This window comes from Aquarana catesbeiana, linkage group LG02 (genome assembly GCF_042186555.1).
Source record: "Aquarana catesbeiana isolate 2022-GZ linkage group LG02, ASM4218655v1, whole genome shotgun sequence".
Lineage (NCBI taxonomy): Eukaryota > Metazoa > Chordata > Amphibia > Anura > Ranidae > Aquarana > Aquarana catesbeiana.
The window spans coordinates 266,017,101-266,045,032 of record NC_133325.1 but is presented as its reverse complement, the minus strand read 5'-3'; the positions used below and the strand labels follow the sequence as shown (position 1 = coordinate 266,045,032).

General features: G+C 44.9%; 1 protein-coding gene across 2 annotated transcripts in view; it reads left to right on the top strand.

Annotated features, from left to right (window-relative positions):
• Window positions 1–27,932, top strand: part of UGGT2 (UDP-glucose glycoprotein glucosyltransferase 2) — a 670,166-nt gene that overhangs the window by 398,696 nt on the left and 243,538 nt on the right. For both annotated transcript variants that reach the window (XM_073614383.1, XM_073614382.1), the window contains exon 23: window positions 9,580–9,707. In XM_073614383.1, the coding sequence (XP_073470484.1) occupies window positions 9,580–9,707 (128 nt within the window). The remainder of the gene's footprint in view (window positions 1–9,579; window positions 9,708–27,932) is intronic.

Sequence of the window (27,932 nt, the reverse complement as noted above, 5' to 3'; positions counted from 1 at the left end):
GTGCTGGTGCCACAACACTGCAACCCCTCACAGATACTCTAGTTGGAACTCAGGAACGAGCCCTGCTGCAAAAGAATTGCATCAAAAATTGTAATTACACGCCCCTGTTAAACAGGGACTGAAAAAATTGGGCCTTAGTCACTGGTGCTGGTGCCACAACACTGCAACCCCTCACAGATACTCTAGTTGGAGCGCAGGAACTAGCCCTGCTGCAAAGAATTGCATCAAAAATTGTAATTATATGCCCCTGTTAAACAGGGGCTTAAAAATTGGGCCTTGGGCACTGGTGGCGGCGCCCAGAACCAAAAATGTTCTTACAAACTATCAGCATGATCATTGAGGAAGAGGATAATTACTCAGCATAGCAGGATAGTCACTCAGCATCAGCATGGGCAGTCTTTGAAGGAATCTGACATTTCAAAAAAAAATATTCGGTTACATCAGCATCAGGTGCTTGGTAGATGGTGGTGATCCAAAACTGATTCATTTTTATGAAGGTCAGTCGATCGACCAAGTCGGTGGACAGACGCACCCTGTGATCGGTTACAAAGCCTCCAGCAGCACTAAATGTGCGTTCCGAAAGAACGCTGGATGCAGGACAGGCCAGTAGCTCAATTGCATACTGTGCAAGCTCTGGCCAGTGATCCATCCTCAAGACCCAGTAACCCAGAGGATTTTCGGTGGGAAAGGTGTCCAAGTCAGATCTTGCCCCTAGGTATTCCTGCACCATGTAAAACAGACGCTGGCGATGGTTGCTGGAACCAATCATACCTTGGGGCTGCGGACTAAAAAATTGTCTGAACGCATCGGTCAGACGGCCACCTTCTCCACCGCTCCTTCTTTGACTGACCGAAGCCTCAGCAACAAGTTGTCCAGAAACAGGAGTTTGTAACCTCCCAGTCTCTGGGACTGCATTGCACGTACCTTTCTGCAAGGCCTCCCGAAGATGTTTCATCCTCTGCGACGACAAGATAAGGTCTGCAACCTTACCCTTGTAACGTGAATCAAGGAGGGTTGCCAGCCAGTATTGGTTTTTCTCCTTGATATCACGAACACGAGGATCCTTACGCAGGCTTTGCAGGATCAGGGAGACCATGCAGCGTAGGTTTGCTGAGGCATTCGGTCCGGAGTCCTCTGGGTCACTAAGGACGACATGGTCCGCAGCCACCTCCTCCCAGCCACGTACAAGTCCATGTGTTTCTTGGGACTGATCCCTTAAAGACTGCTGCTGATGCTAAGTGCCAGGCTTCACCTCCATACTGACACAATCCTCCTCCTCCTCCTCCTCATCCTCATCTTCCTGTGTGATCGGTGGGAACGCAGGAACACTGTCTGGATAAAGGGGGCCTTGAGAGCTAAGGAAGTCCTCCTCTTCCTGCCTCTGTTCTGCCTCAAGTGCCCTGTTCATTATTCCACGCAGCGTGTTCTCCAACAGGTGGACAAGGGGGACAGTGTCACTGATGCATGCACTGTCACTGCTCACCATCCTTGTTTCTTCCTCAAATGGTGACAGGACAGTGCATGCATCCCTGATCATGGCCCACTGGCTTGGGGAAAAAAAAACAAGCTCCCCTGACCCTGTCCTGGTGCCATAGTCGCACAGGTACTCATTGATGGCCCTCTGCTGCGTGTGCAGCCACTGCAGCATGGCCAACGTTGAGTTCCACCTGGTGGGCATGTCACAGATTAGGCAGTTCTTGGGCAGGTTAATCTCCTTTTGGAGGTCTGCCAGCCGAGCACTGGCATTATATGACCAATGGAAATGCACACAGACTTTCCTGGCCTGCCTCAGGACATCCTGTAAGCCCGGGTACCTGCCCAAGAACCGCTGCACCACCAGGTTAAGGGCGTGAGCCAAACAGGGCACATGGGTCAGTTAACCCTATCAGAGGACGGAGAGGAGGTTGGTGCCATTGTCGCAAACCACCATTACTGCCTTAAGTTGGCGTCAACCACCTCTGAACCTGCCCCTGCAGAGCTGACAGAACCTCTGCCTCAGTGTGTCTCCTGTCCCCCAATCACACCAGCTCAAGCATCGCATGGCATCTTTTGGCCTGCGTACTTGCGTAGCCCCTTGAATGCCTACGGAGCACTGCTGGTTCCGAGGACAAAGCACAGGAAGAGGCCATGGAGGAAGAAGAAGAGGAGGGGGTGGAGGAGAGAGGTGTGTCACAATCATTAGTAGTGGCATTTTGGAGGCGTGGTGGCGGAACAACCTCCAACACTACTGCACCTTGTCCTGCATCCTTCCCAGCTGCCAGCAGAGTGACCCAATGCGCCGTGAAACTTAGGTAAGTTCCCTGTCCATGCCTGCTGGACCATGAGTCAGCGGTAATATGCACCTTACCGCTGACCGCCCTGTCCAGCGAGGCCAAGACATTGCCTTCCACATGCCGGTAGAGAGCCGGAATCGCCTTCCATGAGAAAAAGTGGCGTTTGGGTACCTGCCACTGAGGAACCGCACATTCCACAAACTTACGAAAGGGGGCAGAGTCTACCAACTGAAAAGGTAGCAGTTGAAGTGCTAGCAATTTTGCCAAGCTAGCATTCAAGCGCTGGGCATGTGGATGGCTGGGAGCGAACTTCTTTGGGCAGTGCAGCAGCTGGGGCAGGGAAATTTGCCTGGTACAATCTGATGTCGGTGTACCGAAAGCAGATTGCCCACAAGTACTTGGCTGTGACACACCTAATTCTACACCTTCATTCCTCTCAGTGCAGGTCTCAGAGAGGACTGAAGGTATAGTGGGGTTGGAGATCTCAGCTGATGAGGAGCAAGGAGAGGTCCTCTTTGTGCTTTGGTGTGGGTCTTTTAGATATGCTTGCCAACGAACTGTATGGCAGGTCAACATATGTCTGGTCAAGCATGTGGTGCCCAAGCGGGAGATGTTTTGGCCACGTGAGATACGCTTGAGACATATGTTGCAAATATCAGCGGTGCGATCTGATGCACTCATCTCAAAAAAGCCCACAAGAAAGAACTTTTAGAATAACGTGCAGAGACAGCAGCGCCCTGCACATGCGGAGCTTTTTGGTGTGATGCAGTCAGTGTGCTGCCCTTAGGCTGGCCCCTGGAGGGCATCCTGCCTCGTTGGTGATGTGCCTCCTCCTTCTCCTCCTCCTCCTCCTCTCTCTTATCAGGCACCCACATTGAGTCAGTGACCTCATCATCCCCTCCCTCCTCATCACTGGAGCAAACCTGGCAGTATGCTGCAGCAGGGGGAACATGACTGCCAGATTGCTGTTCTTCTTGGGCACCCCCTCTCTCCGTGCTCACATTACTGTCTTCATCTAGCTCAGTATCCTCATCAGAGCCTTCTAAACGCTGGGCATCCTCCTGGAGCATGTACCGAACACTGTGGTCAAACAGTTCGAGGGACTCCTCAGGAGGACATGGTGGGGCTAGGGAAGTAGTCACTGATGCCATTGAGCCGAGGGAAGAGCCGCGTTGGCAGTTGCTTCGCCAAAGTACCCTGAGCATTAGTGAGAGAGGATGAGGAGGATGAGGACGGCTTGGTCATCCACTCGACCAAGTCTTCCGCATGTTGCGGCTCAACACGGCCAGCTGCCGAAAAAAAGGCCAAGCGTGTCCCACGGCCACGTGCTGATGAGGATGCACCGTCTCCACGACCAGCACTGTTGCCTCTAGACACAGAGCCTGCTTGCCCACTTTTATTGGCTTGTGACTGTTTACCTCTCCTTGTTGACCTTCCAGACATACTAATGTATACTGATACTGCATCTAGCAAAATCAACTGCCTGCCTGTAGTATGAGAACACCACCAACCTTCTACAGGTAGCTTTAGCTGAACACTTTGCAGAGGTCGCACTACACTAACATGTAAATAATTTAGCTGCCTGCGGTAGTGATAGGATCAGGAAAACACCACCAACCTTCTACAGGTAGCTTTAGCTGAACACTGTACAGAGGTCGCACTACACTAACTTGTAGTTTTAGCTGAACACTGTGAGGAGGACGCACTACATTAACTTGTAGCTGATTTAGCTGCCTGCGGTAGTGATAGGATCAGGAAAACACCACCAACCTTCTACAGGTAGCTTTAGCTGAACACTGTGCAGAGGTCGCACTACATTAACTTGTAGTTTTAGCTGAACACTGTGAGGAGGACGCACTATACTAACTTGTAGCTTATTTAGCTGAACACTGTGCAGAGGTCGCACTACACTAACTTGTAGTTTTAGCTGAACACTGTGAGGAGGGCGCACTACACTTACTTGTAGCTTTAGCTGAACACTGTGCAGAGGTCGCACTACACTAACTTGTAGTTTTAGCTGAACACTGTGAGGAGGACGCACTACACTAACTTGTAGCTTTAGCTGAACACTGTGCACTACACTAACTTGTAGCTTTAGCTGAACACTGTGCAGAGGTCTCACTAAACTAACTTGTAGTTTTAACTGAACACTGTGTCTCAACTCTCCTCAGTCTATTCCAAGGCTGAAAAGCCAGACTGGATCCAATTAGAAGGGCAGGCGGTCCCCTCATTCACCCTCAATTTCTTACTCTGGACCCCCCCCAAGACGCCGCCCTCCAATCCTATCTCCAACTCTATCCCAATCATTAAGAATCTGGGACAACATGAGATCTAACCCCTCCTTAACTTCGAGCACCCGTCCCCTTGCCCATATTTTCAATAACCCTGACTTTATTCTTGGCCTAAACATTAAAGCCTTTAAATGGTGGCTGGACAAGGGGTTGTATCGAATCGGACACTTTTTCTCTGCCAGCGGCCCTATCTCCCTTGATTTCTATGTTAATCAACTAGAGATCCCAAATTCGGAGCGCTTTAGATTCCACCAATTGAGCCACTTCCTGCATCATATCTGGGTGGGGAAACCCTCCCCTCCAAAATTTACCCCATATGAATTATGGTGTGGTCAACCTATGGAACAGAGGGCGAAATCACCATTATCTATCAGGCTCTGTCCCACCAATCTGAAAAGACCTCATACATGATAGAATGGGAAAAAGATTTATCTCTCTCTTGGAATTTAGAAAGATGGAGGTCCTCCTTCAATAGATCTTTCAAGAGTATCCGGAATATCTCCCTTATAGAATCTAGCCTGAAGGTAGTCACCAGGTGGTACCTTACCCCGATGAGACTATTCAAAATGTTTCCCTCGGCAGACCCTAAATGCTTTCGGAGCTGTCTACTCAATGGCACACTAGTCCATGTTTGGTGGGAATGTCCTAGACTCAGACCCTTTTGGAACAAGATTTTCACCCTGATCTGTAAAATAACAGATACCCAGATACCAAAAACCCCGGCCATAGCTCTGCTTAATAATAATCTACCTAATACCCCCAAACACACGCGAAAATGAATACACTTTATACTCTTGGGTGCCAGGTTAACCATTGCCAGAGCGTGGAAACAACCCAAGGTCTCCTTTAAAGTGGCCACACGAAAAATCTCCTGAATCATGTCCCAAGAGAAACTCTCAAGCATCCTCCTTGACACCAAATCAAAATTTGAGGCCACCTGGGAACCATGGGCCCACTTCTTAGGCATCTCCCTCATTCCGGGGGTCCAACCTTAGAGCTTCTGGGGTTGCCAGGGTACAAGAGGTCACCTCTCATCTATAGGCTCTTCTCTCTTTCCCTTTCTCTTCCTCCCCCTCTTCTTTCCCCCTCTCCTACCATCACACCCCACCTCCCATGAATTCTCCTTAAACAAGGAGTAACCCTCAGATACTTGAAAATTTTTTGCATTCAATGGGAGGGAGCCCCTTTGGGGGCTAGCACATCAGGTGTTGGCAACCCTAAAGTTTTTCTCAGGGTACTGTCTGGTTTGTTGATGTCTTGGGCCTATGGGCTCGGGAGGAATTGGCCGAGCACAGCATGATCCCTTTCGGGGTGCTGGCGGATTCTCTACGAGTCCTCTCCCAGTCTAATTCCCAGGCTCGACGGATATAGAAATGTGGGTTGTTTGGGAAGGGTCTTTAGGAGCCATTCCATCTATGGGTAGCTTATACGCATTTTGCCTTTCTTTTGTAGCATCTGACCATTACCCCAGTGACTGGGGTTGTATTATTGTATTACGGTATTATGTTGTTTGGTTATGTTCTTACTTTTATACTATTGGAAAATCAATAAAATACTTTGAATAGTTAACTGAACACTGTGAGGAGGACGCACTACACTAACTGTAAATAGTCTAGCTGCCTGACTGTGGTACTAATAGGATCAAAAGAACACCAGCAATTTTCTTCAGGTAGCTGTAAATACTGTAACAACACAAGCCTGCCTGTCAGTAGCAAGATAACAGGAACGGATCTAGCTAAACTGAATACAGTGTGTGTATATATATAGAGGGGTGTGGAGTGTATGGCGGTGTGTAGTATGTGCAGGAGGTTCACCTTCCAGCAGGACAACAACCCTAAACATACAGCCAAAGCTACAATGGAATGGTTTAGATCAAAGCATATTCATGTGTTAGAATGCCCCAGTCAAAGTCCAGACCTAAATCCAATTGTGAATCTGTGGCAAGACTTTAAAATTGCTGTTCACAGATGTTTCCCATCCAATCTGACAGCGCTTGAGCTATTTTGCAAAGAAGAATGGGCAAAAATTTAACTCACTAGATGTGCAAAGCTGGTAGAGACATCCCCAAAAAGACTTGCAGCTATAATTGCAGAGAAGAGTGATTCTACAAAGTATTGACTTGGGGGGGCAGAATACAAATGTACGCCACACTTTTCAGGTTTATTTGTAAATCATTTCGAAAAACATTTATCATTTTCCTTCCACTTCACAATTAGGTGGCATTTTGTGTTGGTCTATCTGGAAAACTTCAAGGGGTATGAATACTTTTTTCAAGGCACTGTGTGTATGTATATATATATATATTAAGTATATATATATAATTTTATTGGGATTTTATGTGATAGACCAACACAAAGTGGTAAGGCACTTCATCATTTTCCTTCTACTTCACAATTATGTGCGACTTTGTGTCGGTCTATCAAATAAAATCCCAATAAAATACATTTACGTTTTTGGTTGTAACATAACAAAATGTGGAAAATTTCAAGGCACTGTAGAAGCAATGTTAAAACAGACGGTGTTACTGCACCCTCTTAAGCAGCATTTAGACAGTATTGTACTGCAGGAAGTAGAATATTGCCCTCAAAATGATGAAAAAAAGGGCAATTAACAAAGGAAGGCAGACAGAACAATATAACCCTTAAAGTGGATGTAAACCCAAATTTTTTTTTTTTTTTTTTTATATATATATCATACTGTAGAGTATAAGATTTCCTATCATTTGAGCCCAGTCTTGCCACACAGAGTTAATCCATCTCTGAGCACTCCTCTTTTATTGTTCAGTGAGATAAATCTTGACAGAGAAAAACTTTGTCAAATCCTCCCCCTTGCTGTGAGGGACAGGTGATTTACATATCTCGTGCACTAGCCTAAGACTTGCATTATTTTTTAATTCCCACCCCCACTCCTTTCTTCAGCAGCTCTGCAAGGATTGGCTGCTCCACACCTCATCATGATTTGGCATACTGAAGTCATGTGGTTACTTTCCTGTCTTTTCACTGGATGTTAGAGATCATAGCATAAGTTCAGTGTAAGAAATACACAGGAGAAAATGCATATTGACAAGGGGAGTGTAGAGGTGGGTGGGGAGTCTACTGACTTTACGACTCCACCCACCGAGCTCCAGACAACAGACCCACCCACAGAATATGCAGATTTTCGGGTCTCATAACAGACAGAGGGGAGACATTTGACGGGTAAAGATACATGCAGGGGGCATGTATATCCTTATAGATAACCCCTATGGCAGTAGTTTAGAAAGTATATGGTAGACGTTCCGCGCTACCCCCAACTGTGATAAACCAATGTGGAATTTAAATTAGTGAAACTCTATTTTAAAAGTGCATAAAAACGCACAAAATCGCAAATATATGGAACATAAATAATCCTGAGTGCTACAACTAAAATAACTTGAACATGAGGTTTTGTACAGTATAAAGAAAAAAAGTTCAGTGCACTACTCAATTTAAAACCAAATAGTAATGTGAATATAAAGAAATGAAAAAATTATAGTTCATATGGAAAATGATGGTATCATAAACCGGAGGTGTGATTCCTCTTTAAGTCTTCAGTAAATCTTCTATGGATCTTCTAAGACAGTGCAGAAATAGGAAAAGGGGGTTGCTTACCAGATTTGATGGATCCTCACCACAGAGATCATGCAAGCCTGAACGAAACTCCTCTCGGGGTCAGGAAAAGCTGGTCTTTGAGTAGAGACAGACTTCCCTCCACGCCTGGTGGTTTAAATTTCAGAGGCAGCAATCAGGAACACTCTCCTCTATTAGCTGTTCCAGTAAGACCACTCGTAGCAGGAAATGGTATATTTTAAAAGAAAAAGATGCGCTTCATTGTGCAGTAGTTTAAAATGCTTTAATCCATGAATGGACAACTGACATCAAAGCATTAACAGGGTAAAACATGGTTGCAGTTAAAAAAACACAGCCGATGCCAAAGCCGATCAGCTGAGAGTGTGGTGATGTCAGGTCCTCTGGCTCCACCCAACGCTACGTTTCTCCCAAACAGGCATCGACTGGGAGAGGAGGCAGTCGATTTACTGAAGACTTAAAGAGGAATCACACCTCTGGTTTATGATACTATCATTTTCCATATGAACTATAATTTTTTAATTTCTTTATATTCACATTACTATTTGGTTTTAATTTGAGTAGCGCACTGAACTTTTTTTCTTTATACTTTTTTTTCCTTTATTAGTAGTTTAGAAAGGATGACATTGGGTTTACATCCACTTTAAGAGTGTAGGTTTTTCCTTTACAAGAACAGCAAAGAGAGCCAATGTTTCTGAGTACAGTTTCTTACACCATCAAAATACACTTGAAAACCTGAAGGAAACTCTGACAGGAGTTTCTGAGAGTCAACAGCTTGCATGACAGGTGGCCCACAGGACAACAGCTTAACACTGATCAAAGTAACCAAGTCTCAGTTTCAATTGTGAAGAGAAAATTTCAAGCTGCAGGTTGAGTGGCTGTAAGAAAGCCATTGCTAAGATGGTCTTATGGACTGATGAATCAAAATTTGTGATCTTTGGTTCATCATGCAGAGTTTTTGTACGCTGTCCAGTAGGTGAAAGGATGGTTCCTTGTGTGACAAACTGTCAAACATGGAGGAGGAAGCATGATGGTCCTGGAGCTCTTTTGTTAGATTCACAGTCGGTCACTTGGACAGCACACTTGTTCGGCTGTTATATCCAAAAGAGATGGCTACTTCGATAAGTCAAAAATTGATATTACATTTTGTTAAAGCAAACGATTCCATGATTTCTTTATATTCAATTATTTATTTGTTCTATGCTTTATTTTCTGAGTACATTTAGACGTTAAACTGTATACATTTCAATAAATATATGTGTGTGTGTGTTTATATATAAAACTTTTTTTTTCTTGGAATAAATCTACCATTAAACTTACAAAGTATTTTAGAATAAGGAGCTACCAAGAATTGTATAATGCACTTGTTTTAGGTTATAATATGTGGTGGGTTTTTTTTTTTTTTTTTAGCTTTTAAGCAACATTACTCCAGAGGAGTTTCATGAAGAGGACTTTCATCTGCTGGAAAAGATCACTTACACTACTTCAGCAGAAAAAATTAAGAACCTTGTGAAAAAGATGACTGCTCCTTCAAAACGGTAAATATAAGCTTTTTTTTTTACATTCATGCCTTAAATCAAATACTAAAATACTGTGATCAGTTGATAGTGATTTAACGAGAAACTGCAGGTAAACCGCCAAATATACATTTGCAATTTGTATATACACCCCGTGTTACCCAAATATTTGTACTGTTGTTAGTTCTGTAATTTATGTATCATCACTGCACCCTGTAGCCAGGCTGGTAACAAATATATTTCCTCATTCTGCAATGCAGCTTCTCATGTCACCATTCTGCCTCTAGTTTGTTCATTTGACTAAGAATCTGTATCATGAGCTTTGCTCTTTGAACAGGAAACTAGAAAGCTTTAAAGTGTTACTAAACCCACAGTAGTAAAATCAATCTCTATATGCAGTAAAGCATGCTTGTTATACTCACTGTGGAACCTAAGGGGTTAATCCTCTGCATTGTGTAAAAAAGCTGTTTGGTCCTGTCTTCTCTGATCCTCCCCTTCTTCCACAGTCCCCAATCCATCTACTGATAGTACAGAGCCTTGGGGGCATGCTACACTTGCTCAGTTTGGTGTGTATTACTAGAGATTTTTTTTTTCTTGGGAGAGTGCATGTGATTAGTACAGGGCCAATTAGCACTGTCCAGACAGAGGGTTACAGGACAATCGGGGGAGAATGAAAACTCCTCCACAAGCTTTAAACCAGACACTTATAGAAATCACAAGGCTGTTATATACTGCAGATGAGAAAAGGTATTTAGTTGTTATAATTGCATTTCCATATTCTATGCACTGTGGGAGACCAGATATAGTGAATTCAGGGTCCTGGGTTAAAGTAACACTTTTAAGGCTGAATTTGGAAAACTTTCAGTGCACTTTCTGGTTGTGCAGTGTGGCATATTTACATATATGTAGCTTGGATATAACGGAAAATTGTATACTCACCTTTCCGTAATTTTCCTTTCCTGTCGCATCTCATGGCAGCATACACCTATGGGTTGTGGCTCCGCCCCCGCAACCTGATAGGACCGCATAGCTATTAAAGTCTGAGAGAGCCCCTGCCCCAGCATTCTCCGTGTATATATACCTCACCTCAGATGGGTGGGCATTTGTATGCTGCCATGAGATGCGACAGGAAAGGAAAATTACGGAAAGGTGAGTATACAATTTTCCGTTTTCCTGTCGCATCATGGCAGCATACACCTATGGGGAATAACTCGCAAACTGGGTGGGTATGAGCAAAAGATAAGTTTTTTATTTAGAAGGTATTGAGGAGTTAGCCTGAATAATTGCTCTCCCAAATTCTACCGTGAACAATCTAGCGGAGTCCACTTTATAATGAGAGATAAAAGTGGTTTTCGAAGACCAAGTGGCTGCCTTGCAGATGGTTTCGGCTGATACCCTGCAGTAGGCCGCCCAGGAGGTCGCCATTGCCCTTGTGGAGTGTGCCCTTAAGCCCTCAGGTACTCGTGCATTGTTAGATGCGTAAGCTCTCTTAATGATCTTCACCAACCATGCTGCGATGGTGCGAGAGGTTGCTGCTTGTCCTCTTCTAAACCCATGAGGAATGACCAGTAGGTCCTCTGTCTTCCTTAAATTGCTGGTTGCCAGGAGGTAGGCCTGGATATTCGACTTTATGTCAAGCGGATGTGGATCACCCTGTTCTGTGGATAGGGTGGGGAGACATAGTTCTTGGTTAAAGTGGAAAGATGATGACACTTTCGGGATGAAGCGATCCGATGGTTTTAAGACTACTTTGTCTGGATAGAACATCAAGTATGGTTCTTTAGCCTGTAAGGCCTGAATTTCCGATACCCTTTTAGCTGATGTAATTGCTATTAGGAAAGTGACTTTGAGAGTTAGGTCCCACAGGGAAACATTCTCTAACGGAAAAAATGGCTCATGGGATAAGGCTTCCAACACTACTGAAAGATCCCATGTCGGGAAGGAAGGTTTCCTAGGTGGTCTCAGCTTTAGGCAAGCCTTCTGAAATTGGATGATGAGAGGTTCTTGAGCCCATTTCACTCCTGTCATAGCGGATAGGGCTGATACATGTACCTTCAGGGTACTAGACCTAAGACCTTTATCTAGACCTAACTGGAGAAACTCGAGGATCTGAGGAACTGATGGAGATGCCGGGTTCCAGGATTGCTGTTGTGCGACTAAGAGAAAACTCTCCCAGACCCTTTTATAGGTTTTATTGGTCGTGGATTTTCTGGCCTGGAGGAGAGTGTCTATCACTTTCTGGGAGCAACCTTGGACTAAGAACCTAGTCCTTTCAATCTCCATGCTGTTAGATGCAGCCTCTCCGGAAATGGGAGAAGGAGTTGCCCCTGCGATAGTATATCCGCTGTCATTGGGAGTGTCAGTGGTTCTGCTGTGCTCAATTGGAGGAGCGTCGTAAACCATGGTCGTCTCGGCCAAAATGGGAGGACTGCTAGCACTGTGGCTTTCGACCTCTTGAGTCTGAGTAAGAATCTCGGAATGAGTGGTGTTGGCGGAAATATGTACCCCAAACGGAAGTTCCAGTCGTGTTGTAGGCAATCCGTGCCTTCTGCCGATGGGGAAGGAATTCTGGCTAGATATCTCTGGCATTTCGTGTTGACCGGTGTTGCCGCCAGGTCTATATCCGGTATCCCCCAGGTCTGGGTTATGAGGGTAAAGGCTTGGTGACTTAAGGCCCACTCGTTGTTTGATACAAAGGTCCGACTTAGAGAGTCGGCTAGTTGATTTTGGACTCCTGGGACATACGCTGCCGTTAATCCCGACAGGTTCAGCTGTGCCCACTCGAAGACTGGACGGACTTCCCGCATCATGGAGCGACTCCTGGTGCCCCCCTGCCTGTTGATATAGGCAACTGCCACTCTGTTGTCCAATTTTAGCAGGACCTCTTTCCCCCTGAGGAGGGGGCTGAAGGCTAACAGAGCTTGGAAAGCTGCTTTCATCTCCAATATATTTGAAACCACGTTCTGTGTTCTGAATGTCCAAAGGCCCTGGACTGCGTGATGGTGGTAGTGTGCCCCCCAGCCCTTCAGGCTGGCGTCTGAAGTGATTATTTCCTGAGGAAGAGGGACTATATGCCTGCATTTCTTCAGATTGTTCAATCTGGTCCACCACCAGAGTGATTGTTTTATTTCTTTCTGGACTATGATCGGCTGAGACAATGATACCCCGTTCCATTGTTTTAACAATGATGCTTGCAGAGGTCTGGTGTTCCATTGGGCCCATTGTACCATTGGGATGGTTGCTGAGAATGACCCCAGTATGCTGAGGTACTCCCGGGCTGGTAGTGTGGTAGAGGCTAATAACTTTCTTGCCTTCTGAATGAGGCTGGGAATTTTTTCCTGCGGAAGTTCCACCGTATTGAGACGGGTGTCTAGTTCCGCCCCCAGGAATATCATTCTCTGAGTGGGCTGCAGATTGCTTTTCCCCCAGTTTATGATCCAGCCGAAGTTTTGTAGGGTGGTAATCAGAATGGATCGATGCAGTAGAAGGGAATCCTGATTGTCTGCTAGCAAAAGGATGTCGTCCAGGTAATGATGGACCCTCAATCCTTGTTCTCTTAGTAAGGCTATTACTGGCAGTAAGATTTTTGTGAATGTCCTTGGAGCGGTGGAGATCCCGAACGGGAGGCTTCGGAATTGAAAATGATGTAGACCTACCGCAAAGCGGAGAAATTTTTGGAATGAGATGTGAATGGGGACGTGCAGATAGGCGTCTTGTAAATCGACGGAAAGCATCCAATCCCCGATTATTCATGGCCCGAAGAATTGACTGGAGGCTCTCCATTTTGAATGTCTCGACTAAGATTGAGCGATTGAGATTCTTTAGATCTAAGACAGGGCGTAGATCCCCCGATTTCTTCTTCACCAGAAACAACGGGGAGTAGAATCCCGTTGACCTTTGGGATATTGGAACTTCCACTATGGCTTCTTTTTGTAACAGGTCTTGGACGTACTTTGTCAGTAGCATCCTTTTTTCCCGAGATGCAGGTAGTCTGGTTACAGAGAATTGGTCTCTTGGTGCCCGTGTCTTGAATTTCCATTTGTGGCCGAACTGGACAGTGTCTATCGTCCATGGGTCCTTTATTGTATCCACCCAGACCTGCTTGAAACTCATGAGTCTGGCCCCCACTAAAGCTGGTTGGGCGGACGCACCTTCAAAAAGACTTTTGTTCCCCTGACGCAGGGGTCTTAGACTTTTGGAGCTTGAGGAATGATGACTGGGGATTCTTCCAGTTCCTCCTATACTCTTTTCCGGGCCTGTAGGATCTTGCCTCTCTGTATTTATCTGGCAGATTTCTTCTAGAAACCGGTGGTCTCTGCTGCCTGGGCCTCCTATCTGAAGGGATGAGTCCCGATTTTCCCCCCGTGACCTTAGAAATAGCCACGTCCAGTTTTTCTCCAAAAAGGTTTACGCCATCAAAGGGTATTTTGCACCAATTGGATTTTGAGGAGGGATCTGCCGACCAGGGTTTTAACCAGAGCGCCCTTCTGGCCATTACTGAGCTTAACATTGCTCTTGAAGTGGTTTTAATTATATCCACAGAGGCTTCTGCGACAAAGTCGCCTGCAAGACTAAGTTCTTGGAGTGCTGAGATAACTTTCTCCTGCTCTATTCCTTCCGATACCAGCTTCTCGGCCATCGTGGACCAGCTTGAGATAGCCTTACCGACGGCAGCCAATGCTATTGCTGGCCTGCAAGCGCCACCTGCCGAGAGGTAGGTTCTCTTAAGATCCAGATTGATCTTTCTATCCAGGACGTCTTTGAATGTGACTGCATCCTCTATTGGAAGTGTTACGTGCCTGGCGAGGCGCATTAGGGAGGAGTCGACCACTGGAGGAGATATTAGTGGGTTGACGTTAGGCTCTTTAAGTGGATAGAGTTTTGATAATCTGTTGCTGAGGCCAGTTTTTTTCTCTGGCTTTTGCCACTCATCCTTAATTAGATCCTCAAGTTCCTCAATGAACGGGAAGTTCTCTGGGTCTTTTTTAAGATTTGGAAAGTATTTCCTCACTTTTTGAGGAGTTTCTTTTTCTTCCACCCAGTCGATCGCCTCTTTTACTGACTTCACGAATGGGTCGATCAATGAGAAGTCGAAGCCGGTGGATGCCTCTAGATCATCAGTGTCAGAGAGAGGGTCTGACGTCTTTGATGATGATGGGGCAGTGGATGAGGTACTTTGTATAGGTCTGCTGGCTTCTGGCTCTGCGACTTGTGGTGATGGATCAATTGGTTCTCTTGCCTCTGTTTCTCTGTCCTTAGTTGCCTCAATGAAGCATGTGCGACAGGCCAGTTTGTCTGGAAGTGCTGTAGCACCGCAAATCCAGCAGGAGTTCCCGGGTGGACGGGAAGGCTGGGTGACAGGAGATTTCCTGCGCGCAGGGGATTTTTTGTGGTGGGAGCGACTATGCCTTGATCTTGATCGGCTTCTCCTGCGACTTGATCTGCTCCTCCTGCGACTTGAGCGGCTTCTGCGACTTGAGCGACTTCTGCCGCGCTCTGAGCGACTCTGCCTGTGGCTTGAGCGGCTCCTTCTTGAAGGCTCCCCTCGTCTTGAATGTGACGATCTGGAAGACCTGGTGGGGCTGTTCAATTTAAACAGCATTAGTGAGGGCTCTCTTTTTCCTTCTCTTCATACTTACCCATCATCCCCTCTTACCTAGTAGGCTGGCGATGGTCTACCTGGGCAACGGTCTCCATGAAAGGTGATGAATCAACCTATAATTATATAGGTGGCTTAGCATGCATGGGATAGCAGATAGTAAACAAGCAAAGAAAAAACCATCATAGATCTTACCTGGGCGTGGAAATAGCAAGAGAGAGACAGGGTAGAACAGCTGGGTAGAGTAGCAAAAGAAATCCGGTCAAAATTCCCCCTTACAGGCTCAGGAGAGAAGAGACAAGAAAATGCTGACATTACAGCATTTTTAAACTTGCCGCCGTCTCGAGGTGATGACGTCACGCTCGAGCATGCTCAGATGCGCTCTGAGGCCTCCGACGCCATTTTGGAAGCTGGAAAGTGGGATGTCCTGACAAGCTGGAGCTATGGAGACAGACAGGAGGGGAGTTACCCACAGGTGCACAGAAAGGAGCTGGAGACCGCTGCGATCCATAAACCTGTTTAAGGTTTGTAATGTATTGTAACATACCCCTGAGACCATCAGAGTGGGGTTCCTTCCATTGAGCTCATTTAGAGGCTGTACAGGATAGGACTTCCACCCAGGAGAGGCTAGAACCTGGCTGGGGCGAATGTTTTAGGTAAGGGATGCATGTTTTCGGTTCTTGACAGGTGAGGAAAAAAAGGAGAATGCTGGGGCAGGGGCTCTCTCAGACTTTAATAGCTACGCGGTCCTATCAGGTTGCGGGGGCGGAGCCACAACCCATAGGTGTATGCTGCCATGAGATGCGACAGGAAATACAGTTGCAATAAAAAGTATGTGAACCCTTTTGGAATGATATGGATTTCTGCACAAATTGGTCATAAAATGTGATCCGATCTTCATCTAATTCACAACAATAGACAATCACAGTCTGCTTAAACTAATAACACACAAAGAATTAAATGTTACCATGTTTTTATTGAACACACCATGTAAACATTCACAATGCAGGTGGAAAAAAGTATGTGAACCCTTGGATTTAATAACTGGTTGAACCTCCTTTGGCAGCAATAACTTCAGCCAAACGTTTCCTGTAGTTGCAGATCAGACGTGCACGACGGTCAGGAGTAATTCTTGATCATTCCTCTTTACAGAACTGTTTCGGTTCAGCAATATTCTTGGGATGTCTGGTGTGAATCGCTTTCTTGAGGTCATGCCACAGCATCTCAGTCGGGTTGAGGTCAGGACTCTGACTGGGCCACTCCAGAAGGCATATTTTCTTCTGTTTAAGCCATTCTGTTGCTGATTTACTTCTATGCTTTGGGTCGTTGTCCTGTTGCAACACCCATCTTCTGTTGAGCTTCAGCTGGTGAACAGATGGCCTTAAGTTCTCCTGCAAAATGTCTTGATAAACTTGGGAATTCATTTTTCCTTCAATGACAGCAATCCGTCCAGGCCCTGATGCAGCAAAGCAGCCCCAAACCATGATGCTGCCACCACCATACTTTACAATTGGAATGAGGTTTTGATGTTGGTGTGCTGTGCCTCTTTTTCTCCACACATAGTGTTGTGTGTTTCTTCCAAACAACTCAACTTTGGTTTCATCTGTCCACAGAATATTTTGCCAGTACTGCTATGGAACATCCAGGTGCTCTTGTGCAAACTGTAAACGTGCAGCAATGTTTTTTTGGACAGCAGTGGCTTCCTGTGTGGTATCCTTTCATGAAATCCATTCTTGTTTATTGTTTTACATATTCGCTAACAGAGATGTTAGCATATGCCAGAGACTTTTGTAAGCTGACACTCTAGGATTCTTCTTCACCTCATTGAGCAGTCTGCGCTGTGCTCTTGCAGTCATCTTTACACGACGTCCACTCCTAGAGAGAGTAGCAGCAGTGCTGAACTATCTCCATTTATAGACAATTTGTCTTACCGTGGAATGATGAACAACAAGGCTTTTGGAGATACTTTTATAACCCTTTCCCGCTTTATGCAAGTCAACAATTCTTAATCGTAGGTCTTCTGAGAGCTCTTTTGTGTGAGGCATCATTCACATCAGGCAATGCTTCTTGTGAAAAGCAAACCCAGAACTGGGGTGTGTTTTTTATAGGGCAGGGCGTATCCAACACCTGCAATCTCATCTCATTGATTGGACTCCAGTTGGCTGACACCTCACTCCAATTAGCTCTTGGAGATCTCATTAGTCTAGGGGTTCACATACTTTTTCCACCTGCACTGTGAATGTTTACATGGTGCGTTCAATAAAAACATGGTAACATTTAATTTTTTGTGTGTTATTAGTTTGAGTAGACTGTGATTGTCTATTGTTGTGACTTAGATGAAGATCAGATCACATTTTATGACCAATTTGTGCAGAAATCCATATCATTGCAAAAGGGTTCACATACTTTTTATTGCAACTGACACTTTTTTTTTTTTTTACTCCAACCCTTTGAAAGGTGCAGCTGGACATCACATATATGGTTTCAGTTCACCCCAGCCCTGGTGTACCTTTTAACAGGGTTTTTACGCCTGGTAGGACAGGAAGAACTGCCCGATCATGTGGCTGCTGTAATTGGCTGTCACAGATGGGACTGGCTCCGGATCATTATTAGAGAATGGGAGCTGTCTAGGACAGCTTTGTCACTGTGCTTGAAGCAAGCGGCAGGTTCGCTTTCAGCACAGAAACTTCTGCCACCCTTGTTGGCGTATGTGCATCATGTAAGTGTTAAAGCGCACCCTTTGCCCCTGCACATTTGCATTACATGGGTAGCAAGAGGTTAAAGCAGAACTCTAGGAATTATCTTTTTTTGGCAAAATTACATTGGCCCAGCTTGGTTCAATGTATGTATCCATCTCTACAAACCAGAGGGCCACTGGGGATGCTGAAAATCACCGTCGTAGTTCGCCTGACATACAGGGATAGCCATGGGTGCTGCTCCAGCAGCTTCCCCTTTGCACACTGAACTCTGGGAGTTGCTAGCTCAGCACTGCTGGCTTTCAGAGAACATCTTGTATTTTTATGAATTGATTACAAGGCATTCTCTAATTGGATGAGCCAGAGAGGAAGGACAGGTGACATCATGATCACCACCTTGTCAAATCAGAGAACACCTTGTAATCATTGACATATAAATACTAGGCATTCTCTGAATGATGGTGGTGCAGAGTGAGCACCCACCATATTCAGCGTGAAGCCACTGGAGAAGCACACAGAAGAGTGTTATTACTGTATGTAGCGTGGACTACTACAGTGATTTTTAGCATCTCCATCAGATATAAATAATTACATTGAACCAAGCTGGAACAATATAGGTTTGCAAAAAAATAATTCTTGGAGTTCTGCCTTATAGAACATTAAACTCAATTATTGAACTCTCACATAAAATGAAGCAAGGTAATGTAATTTCAAAAGCAATTTGTAATGATATCATACACACAGCTTCCATGATCCACCCAAGAAGGTCATTGTTCTAGTATTTACTGTCCTGATTTGTCTCCATGTTATGTGGGTTCCCAATAGAGATTACAGAGGCCAGGCCAATGGCACGTTCTTCCATTGTCACCATCAAGTTCACATTAAAGGTTAAGGTATTCTGTGCAGTGCTGGCCATGTCTCCTCGGGATTTTGCCTCCAGCAACATGGCGCCGCACTATCTCCTGCCGCCTACGTCACTGGTAGGCGACAACAGTCACAGAGGAAGTGACGCACACCGCGTCTCTTCCTCCTGCCTGGAACGCAAACGCATAATCGGAAAGGATCGGCGAGCCGCTCGCATACACAGACATCTGATTGGATACTGAAGGTACAGTGTCCATCTATACACATTAGCCTGCTCACTCTATGGTCCTTTTCCCTTTCAATAGGTGTGCATAGCCCGTGCCACTCTGCGCCTCTCTGTGCATATATCACTGTACATTTTGTCTACCCATGGTTAGTCCTTGTTTTTGGTGGTATCTAATCACATTGATACCCATATGTATTTTATCCTACATTTATTAATTCATTTATTCTATTAATAAATTTCTACCAATCTTTATTTATCCACTTGTACAAGTGAAGAACCTAGGAGGGAGGGATCCACTGAGGGGGAGGGGCCTCATGTACCCTCCCTAATTCATTGACTGTGCCTTTTTGGCACACTTTATATACAGGGACTACTGAAGGAGGGTTCACTGCTGAGCTCTGATGAAGGGATGTGCCCTTCGAAACGCGTAAGCCGGTAGTGAGGCCTGTATGTTCATCTAAGACCTTTGGAAGGCTTCGCTCATCACTACAACTACGTGCTGCTAGTTGCCGCTCGAGGTTTACGGCACCTGGTTTTATAACTGCTTGTGAGTTATTTCTTTTATCATTTTTATTCAATAAATTTTACAAAAGATAATGCACATGGCCGGTGCGCCCCTCTCTCTTTTTATTTCTCTAAAGTTTAAGGTAACCTTTCATAACATGTTACATGTTTATACCCGTATTCAGGGTGTAACATGTAAAAAGGTTACTAAATCGGCAGCCCACACACCTCCCCGAGCCCCCATTATGATAGCAGGTGGGGGATCATCTCCCTACACCCACTCTAACAATTTCAAAAGAGTGCGGCTGTGCAGGACTTTGTCCCTGGACCGCATCAATCATTCAGAGTTGTGTGAATGAGAGATCTACAACTATTGTCACCATTGCGGCTGACGGCTTGTAGTTCTCAATGAACTGCAAGGGCGCTGGTGAGCGCTATAGTAGTTCATTGATTCTTCCTGTTATTTTGTAACTGCCTGCCTGTACGAGGTATGGGCAGACAGCTACACTGATAGTCTGCAGGAGCCTGACACTGCACCCACAATCTGCTGATCGTGGGTACAATGCTTTATAGGCTCCTAATAAAAAAAGTAATAACTGCACATTTTTTTACCTGCAAAATTAAACTATTGCACTATTATTTTTAAAAGTTGAACTTCGCCTTTAACCACTTCAGCCCCGGAAGGATTTACCCCCTTCCTGACCAGAGCACTTTTTACAATTTGGCACTGCGTCGCTTTAACTGCTAATTGCGCGGTCATGCAATGCTGTAACCAAACGAAATTTGCGTCCTTTTCTTCCCACAAGTAGAGCTTTCTTTTGATGGTATTTGATCACCTCTGCTGTTTTTATTTTTTGCGCTATAAACGGAAAAAGACCGAAAATTTTGAAAAAAAATGATATTTTCTACTTTTTGTTATAAAAAAAATCCAATAAACTCAATTTTAGTCATACATTTAGGCCAAAATGTATTCGGCCACATGTCTTTGGTAAAAAAAATGTCAATAAGCGTATATTTATTGGTTTGCGCAAAAGTTATAGCGTCTACAAACTAGGGTACATTTTCTGGAATTTACACAGCTTTTAGTTTATGACTGCCTATGTCATTTCATGAGGTGCTAAAATGGCAGGGCAGTACAAAACCCCCCCAAATGACCCCATTTTGGAAAGTAGACACCCCAAGGAAATTGCTGAGAGGCATGTTGAACTCATTGAATATTTATTTTTTTTGTCCCAAGTGATTGAATAATGACAAAAAAATAAAAAATAAATAAAAAAAAAAAAAAATTACAAAAAGTTGTCACTAAATGATATATTGCTCACACAAGCCATGGGCATATGTGGAATTGCACCCCAAAATACATTTAGCTGCTTCTCCTGAGTATGGGGATACCACATGTGTGGGACTTTTTGGGAGCCTAGCCGCGTACGGGGCCCCGAAAACCAAGCACCGCCTTCAGGATTTCTAAGGGCATAAATTTTTGATTTCACTCCTCACTACCTATCACAGTTTTGAAGGCCATAAAATGCCAAGATGGCACAAAACCCCCCCAAATGACCCCATTTTGGAAAATAGACACCCCAAGCTATTTGCTGAGAGGCATGTTGAGTCCATGGAATATTTTATATTTTGACACAAGTTGCGGGAAAGTGACAATTTTTTTTTTTTTTTTTTTTGCACAAAGTTGTCACTAAATGATATATTGCTCAAACATGCCATGGGCATATGTGGAATTACACCCCAAAATACATTCTGCTGCTTCTCCTGAGTACGGGGATACCACATGTGTGGGACTTTTTGGGAGCCTAGCCGCGTACGGGGCCCCGAAAACCAAGCACCGCCTTCAGGATTTCTAAGGGCATAAATTTTTGATTTCACTCCTCACTACCTATCACAGTTTTGAAGGCCATAAAATGCCAAGATGGCACAAAACCCCCCCAAATGACCCCATTTTGGAAAATAGACACCCCAAGCTATTTGCTGAGAGGCATGTTGAGTCCATGGAATATTTTATATTTTGACACAAGTTGCGGGAAAGTGACAATTTTTTTTTTTTTTTTTTTTTGCACAAAGTTGTCACTAAATGATATATTGCTCAAACATGCCATGGGCATATGTGGAATTACACCCCAAAATACATTTTGCTGCTTCTCCTGAGTATGGGGATACCACATGAGTGGCACTTTTTGGGAGCCTAGCTTCATACGGGGCCCCGAAATCCAATCACCGCCTTCAGGATTTCTAAGGGCGTTAATTTTTGATTCACTCCTCACTACCCATCACAGTTTCGAAGGCCATAAAATGCCAAGATAGCACAAAACCCCCCAAAATGACCCCATTTTGGAAAGTAGACACCCCAAGCTATTTGCTGAGAGGCATGGCGAGTATTTTGCAGCTCTCATTTGTTTTTGAAAATGAAGAAAGACAAGAAAAACGTATTTTTTTTTTCTTTTTTCAATTTTCAAAAGTTTGTGACAAAAAGTGAGGTCTGCAAAATACTCACTATACCTCTCAGCAAATAGCTTTGGGTGTCTATTTTCCAAAATGGGGTCATTTGGGGGGGTTTATGCCATCTGGGCATTCCATGGCCTCCGAAACTGTGATAGGCAGTGAAGAGTGAAATCAAAAATTTACGCCCTTAGAAAGCCTGAAGGCGGTGCTTGGTTTTCGGGGTCCCGTACGCGGCTAGGCTCCCAAAAAGTCTCACACATGGGGTATCCCCGTATTCAGGAGAAGCAACAGAATGTATTTTGGGGTGTAATTTCACATATTTCCATGGCATGTTTGAGCAATATATCATTTAGTGACAACTTTGTGCAAAAAAAAAAATTTGTCTTTTTCCCGCAACTTGTGTCACAATATAAAATATTCCATGGACTCGACATGCCTCTCAGCAAATAGCTTGGGGTGTCTACTTTCCAAAATGGGGTCATTTGGGGGGGTTTTGAACTGTCCTGGCATTTTATGCACAACATTTAGAAGCTTATGTCACACATCACCCACTCTTCTAACCACTTGAAGACAAAGCCCTTTCTGACACTTTTTGTTTACATGAAAAAATTATTTTTTTTTGCAAGAAAATTACTTTGAACCCCCAAACATTATATATTTTTTTAAAGCAAATGCCCTACAGATTAAAATGGTGGGTGTTTCATTTTTTTTTTCACACAGTATTTGCGCAGCCATTTTTCAAACGCATTTTTTGGGGAAAAAACACACTTTTTAACATTTTAATGCACTAAAACACACTATATTGCCCAAATGTTTGATGAAATAAAAAAGATGATCTTAGGCCGAGTACATGGATACCAAACATGACATGCTTTAAAATTGCGCACAAACGTGCAGTGGCGACAAACTAAATACATTTTTAAAAGTCTTTAAAAGCCTTTACAGGTTACCACTTTAGATTTACAGAGGAGGTCTACTGCTAAAATTACTGCCCTCGATCTGACCTTCGCGGTGATACCTCACATGCATGGTGCAATTGCTGTTTACATTTGACGCCAGACCGACGCTTGCGTTCGCCTTTGTGCGAGAGCAGGGGGGAACAGGGGTGCTTTTTTTTTTTTTTTTTTTTTTTTTTTTTTTTTTTTCCTTATTATTTTTTTGCTTTTTTATCTTATTTTTAAACTGTTCTTTTCATTTTTATTTTTTTTTAATCATTTTTATTGTTATCTCAGGGAATGTAAATATCCCCTATGATAGCAATAGGTAGTGACAGGTACTCTTTTTTGAAAAAATTGGGGTCTATTAGACCCTAGATCTCTCCTCTGCCCTCAAAGCATCTGACCACACCAAGATCGGTCTGATAAAATGCTTTCCCAATTTCCCAATGGCGCTGTTTACATCCGGCGAAATCTAAGTCATGAAATGCTCGTAGCTTCCGGTTTCTTAGGCCATAGAGATGTTTGGAGCCATTCTGGTCTCTGATCAGCTCTATGGTCAGCTGGCTGAATCACCGGCTGCATTCTCAGGTTCCCTGTTGGGACAGGAGAGCCAGAGAAAAACATGGAAGACGGTGGGGGGGGGGGGCATTCCCTCCCACTGCTTGTAAAAGCAGTCTAGAGGCTAATTAGCCGCTAGGATTGCTTTTACATGAAAGCCGACCGCTGGCTGAAAAGAATGATACCAAGATGATACCTAAACCTGCAGGCATCATTCTGGTATAACCACTCAAAGTCCAGCAACATACCAGTACATTGCTGGTCCTTGTTGGGCATACATTGTAAACTTTTTTTTCATGCAGCCTGTGGGCTGAACGAAAAAAAGATCTTGATCGGTGGGTATGCCCACCATTAGAATACCTCCCTTCATCCACCCACTTCTAATGATGGGCATACATGCACCGTTTTATATATGCCGAAGCATGGGGGCATCCTCCCGCAAAAGGCAGGAGCAAATCGCTCCTCCACCCACTGCTGCCCCCACGCTTCGGCATATATGCTGAAGTATGTAACTGTGGTGGTGAAATCACCTCCGACAGCGCTGGAGTCACGGCTTTATGTATCGTGGGAGCAAACGCTGTTGCTGTCAAGATAAATAAATCCGCGCTGCAACTGAATGGCGTACCTGCTAAGCAAATGATGGTTAACAAAAAACAAAGTAACATTACAGTATAACAGTAATACTTACCATACCCGCAAAGCAAATACAAAAAAAAAAAAAACATAGTAAAAAATAAAACATTTAACGCAACCTGTGCCTACCTAAAATATATATATGCCGAAGCATGGGGGCATCCTCCCACAAAAGGCAGGAGCAAATCGCTCCTCCACCCACTGCTGCCCCAACGCTTCGGCATATATGCTGAAGTATGTAACTGTGGTGGTGAAATCACCTCCGTCAGCGCTGGAGTCACGGCTTTATGTATCGTGGGAGCAAACGCTGTTGCTGTCAAGATAAATAAATCCGCGCTGCAGCTGAATGGCGTACCTGAAAACAAAAAAATGGTTAAAACACATTAAACTATAAAAAAATTACATACCTGAAAAGCAAACATGATAAAACATAACAATAAAACATTGCAGAATAGAATATAGTAAAAAAGAGAAGAACAATAGAGAGAAAATAGAGAGAGAGAGAACAATAAAAACGACAACTATTTTTGGTTTTTTTATTTTATATTTTTTTTGTGTATTTTATTTTTTTTTTACTTTTTTTTTTTTTTTTTTACATTTTTTTTTTTATAACTGTAACTTTTAAAACTGTAACGGTTCCAGGTTTGGGTCTCTCAAAATGCGATGGCATCTTGGGAGACCCTGTGAAAGTGTGTCCTAGTCTGTGCAGTGCTGTACCCTACGCTAAAACTCAACTAGTGTATGGTAGCGTTCAAAACATTCACCAATGCAAAGACCAGGATTGCCAGGACAGGAGGGACAATAATACCGGGTGTCACGCCTAAATCCGCGCTTTCTGCAGACACGACATTTTCTTTGGGGGGCTTGTTGGGTAGGGGTACTCGGGATGGCATAAGGAAAATGCCTCTCATGCAGCCGGCCTACTGCATTTGGTTGGGGAAGGTGAGGTGGAGCACCGTCTGGAAACAGAAGGGCTCTGACGATCTCTTCCTGGAATTTAAGGAAGGATCCAGTCCGTCCTGAAGCTCTGTATAGCACATGAGCGTTCAGCAAAGCCAATTGAAATAAGTATACAGACACTTTTTTGTACCAGCGTCTGGCCTTACGGGCAATTAGGTACGGCGCCAACAACTGGTCGTTGAGGTCCACCCCTCCCATATTTTGGTTATATTCGTGGACACAGAGGGGTTTCTCCACAACACCAGTCGCCGTAGTAATTTGGGTCGTCGTGTCTGCATGAAGGGAGGTAAGAACGAAAACATTCTTATTGTCCCTCCACTTCATAGCGAGCAAATTATTACACTGCAAGCAGGCTCTCTCCCCCAGCCTAAGACGGGAATCTACAAGCCGCTGAGGAAAGCCCCGGCGATTAGGTCGCACGGTGCCACATGCTCCAATTTGATGATCAAAAAGGTGACTAAAAAGTGGCACGCTCGTGTAATAATTGTCCACGTACAAGTGGTACCCCTTTCCGAATAAGGGTGACACCAAGTCCCACACTATCTTGCCAGCGCTTCCTATGTAGTCAGGGCAGTTTGTCGGCTCTACGTGACTATCTTTGCCCTCGTAAACCATAAATCTACATGTATAGCCTGTGGCCCTGTCACAGAGCTTATACATCTTGACCCCGTATCTGGCACGCTTGCTGGGAAGGTACTGTTTGAATGACAAGCGGCCAGAAAATTTAATCAGGGACTCATCAACGCAGACAACTTGATGGGGAGTAAACAAGTCTGCAAAACGTTGGTTGAAGTGGTTTACGAGGGGCCGAATTTTGTAGAGCCGATCGTATTCAGGGTCTCCACGAGGACGACAGAGTTCATTGTCGTTGAAGTGCATGAACTGCAAAATCTGCTCGTATCGTGCCCTGGTCATGGAGGCAGAGAACACGGGCATATGGTGAATTGGGTCAGTGGACCAATATGACCGCAACTCACTCTTTTTGGTTATGCCCATGTTGAGGGAAAGACCTTAAATTCGGAGACCGTAATTGGTCTCCAATCTCTGGCAAGGGAGGACTGGGGAATAGTGGCGATGTGTTGACCAGCGTACAAATTGCTTTGGTCCACAATAGATCTATAGAGATCTTCGGTGAAAAACAGTGAATAAAAATCCAGTGGCGTAAAATCAACTGTTTCCACCTGAATTCCGGGTTGGCCAGTGAATGGGGGCAATACGGGTGCTGCAGAAGTGGTGGGTACCCAATTCGGATTGGCCAATGCAGCAGGAACGGCACTATGGGCACGACGGGCCTGTCTTTGTCTTCTTGGTGGCAGCGGGACCCTACTAGTGCTTGCCACCTCACCAGCTCGAACTGCACTTATGGGACTCGCCACGTCACCACGTGATACTGCAGTGCTGGATGTACGACCAGGGTGTACTAGGCCGCTGGTGCTTGCCAGTTCACCAGAAGGAGTAGCGGCACTAGTACTGCTCTGCTCCATACGAGGGACCTGCGGTTCTTGCACTTCAAGGACAGAAGAAGAAGTTCGGGGTCTGGTACGCCTGACCCTAGCAGGGACCACAACTCCGTCGTCAGAGCTATCTGTCATGGAGCCGCTGTCCTCTACAGGATCGTATTCTGAGCCTGAACTTGACAGATGAGTGACTTCCTCTTCACTATCTGTCATACTCAGAAACGTGTAGGCCTCTTCACTAGTGTACCTTCGATTTGCCATTTTGGCCTCTAAATTTAGGGGTACACTAGTGAGACTCACAGGCAAAAAAGCTCCTGACTGTCAGCGACTGATTCAAAACGCTACCAAAAAACTGTTAGCGATCGCAGGGATCAGGCCTGACTCTGCGAACGCTGCAGTTATGTGTGCTTAGTGTTTTGTGACAGTTATCGATCGATACTGCACTTGGGTGGGCTGGGCTGGGCTGGGCCGAGGAGCAAAACGCAGGTGCTAGCAGGTATCTGGGCTGATCCCGCTAACACTGCGTTTTTTTGGGGGACCCTAAACTGCTGGGGAGTATAGATCTGATCGGATCAGATATCGATCCGCTCAGATACTATAGCACTAAGGGAGGTGTATGCTGCGCGCGTGGGTGTTAGCGGTACTGGCGCTAACCTGACGCTGCCTGGGGCGACGCAGACCTTATCTGACCCTAAAAACTTAACTTATATCACCGCCGGGCAATTAGGGGGTTAAACCTTTATAAGGTAATAAACGGCGGGTGCCCTAAAACTATAATAAACTGTAATAAACTATAATAAACTACAAAAAACAAACCAACTAACCAGCGTCACCCGTAACAATTATATGGTGATCACTGGTGAAAGGGTTAACTAGGGGGCAATCAAGGGGTTAAAACCTTTAGAAGGTAGTATATGGGGGTCCCTGTCGCTATAAAACACTGCGAACCTATATACTTACCTCCCTAACTAGCGTCACCTGTGTCACTAATACAGCGATCAGAAAAACGATCGCTTAGTGACACTGGCGACGGGGGGTGATCACGGGGTTAAAACTTTATTAGGGGGGGTTAGGGGGGTACCCTGGACCTAAGGGGGGTACCCTAGACCTAAAGGGGGCTAACCTAACTGCCCTAACACTTATAACTGACACAAACTGACACCAATGCAATAATCAGAAAAAAAAAAAAAACCTGCTATTGGTGTCAGTATGTGTGGGGGTACAGGGGGGTGATCGGGGGGTGACCGGGGGGTGACAGGGGGGTGACAAGTGTGCCTGCGTGTTCTACTGTATGTGTAGTGTTGGTGCACTTACTTGGATGTCTTCTCTCCTCGGCGCCGGACGAAAAGACCGTCTCGAG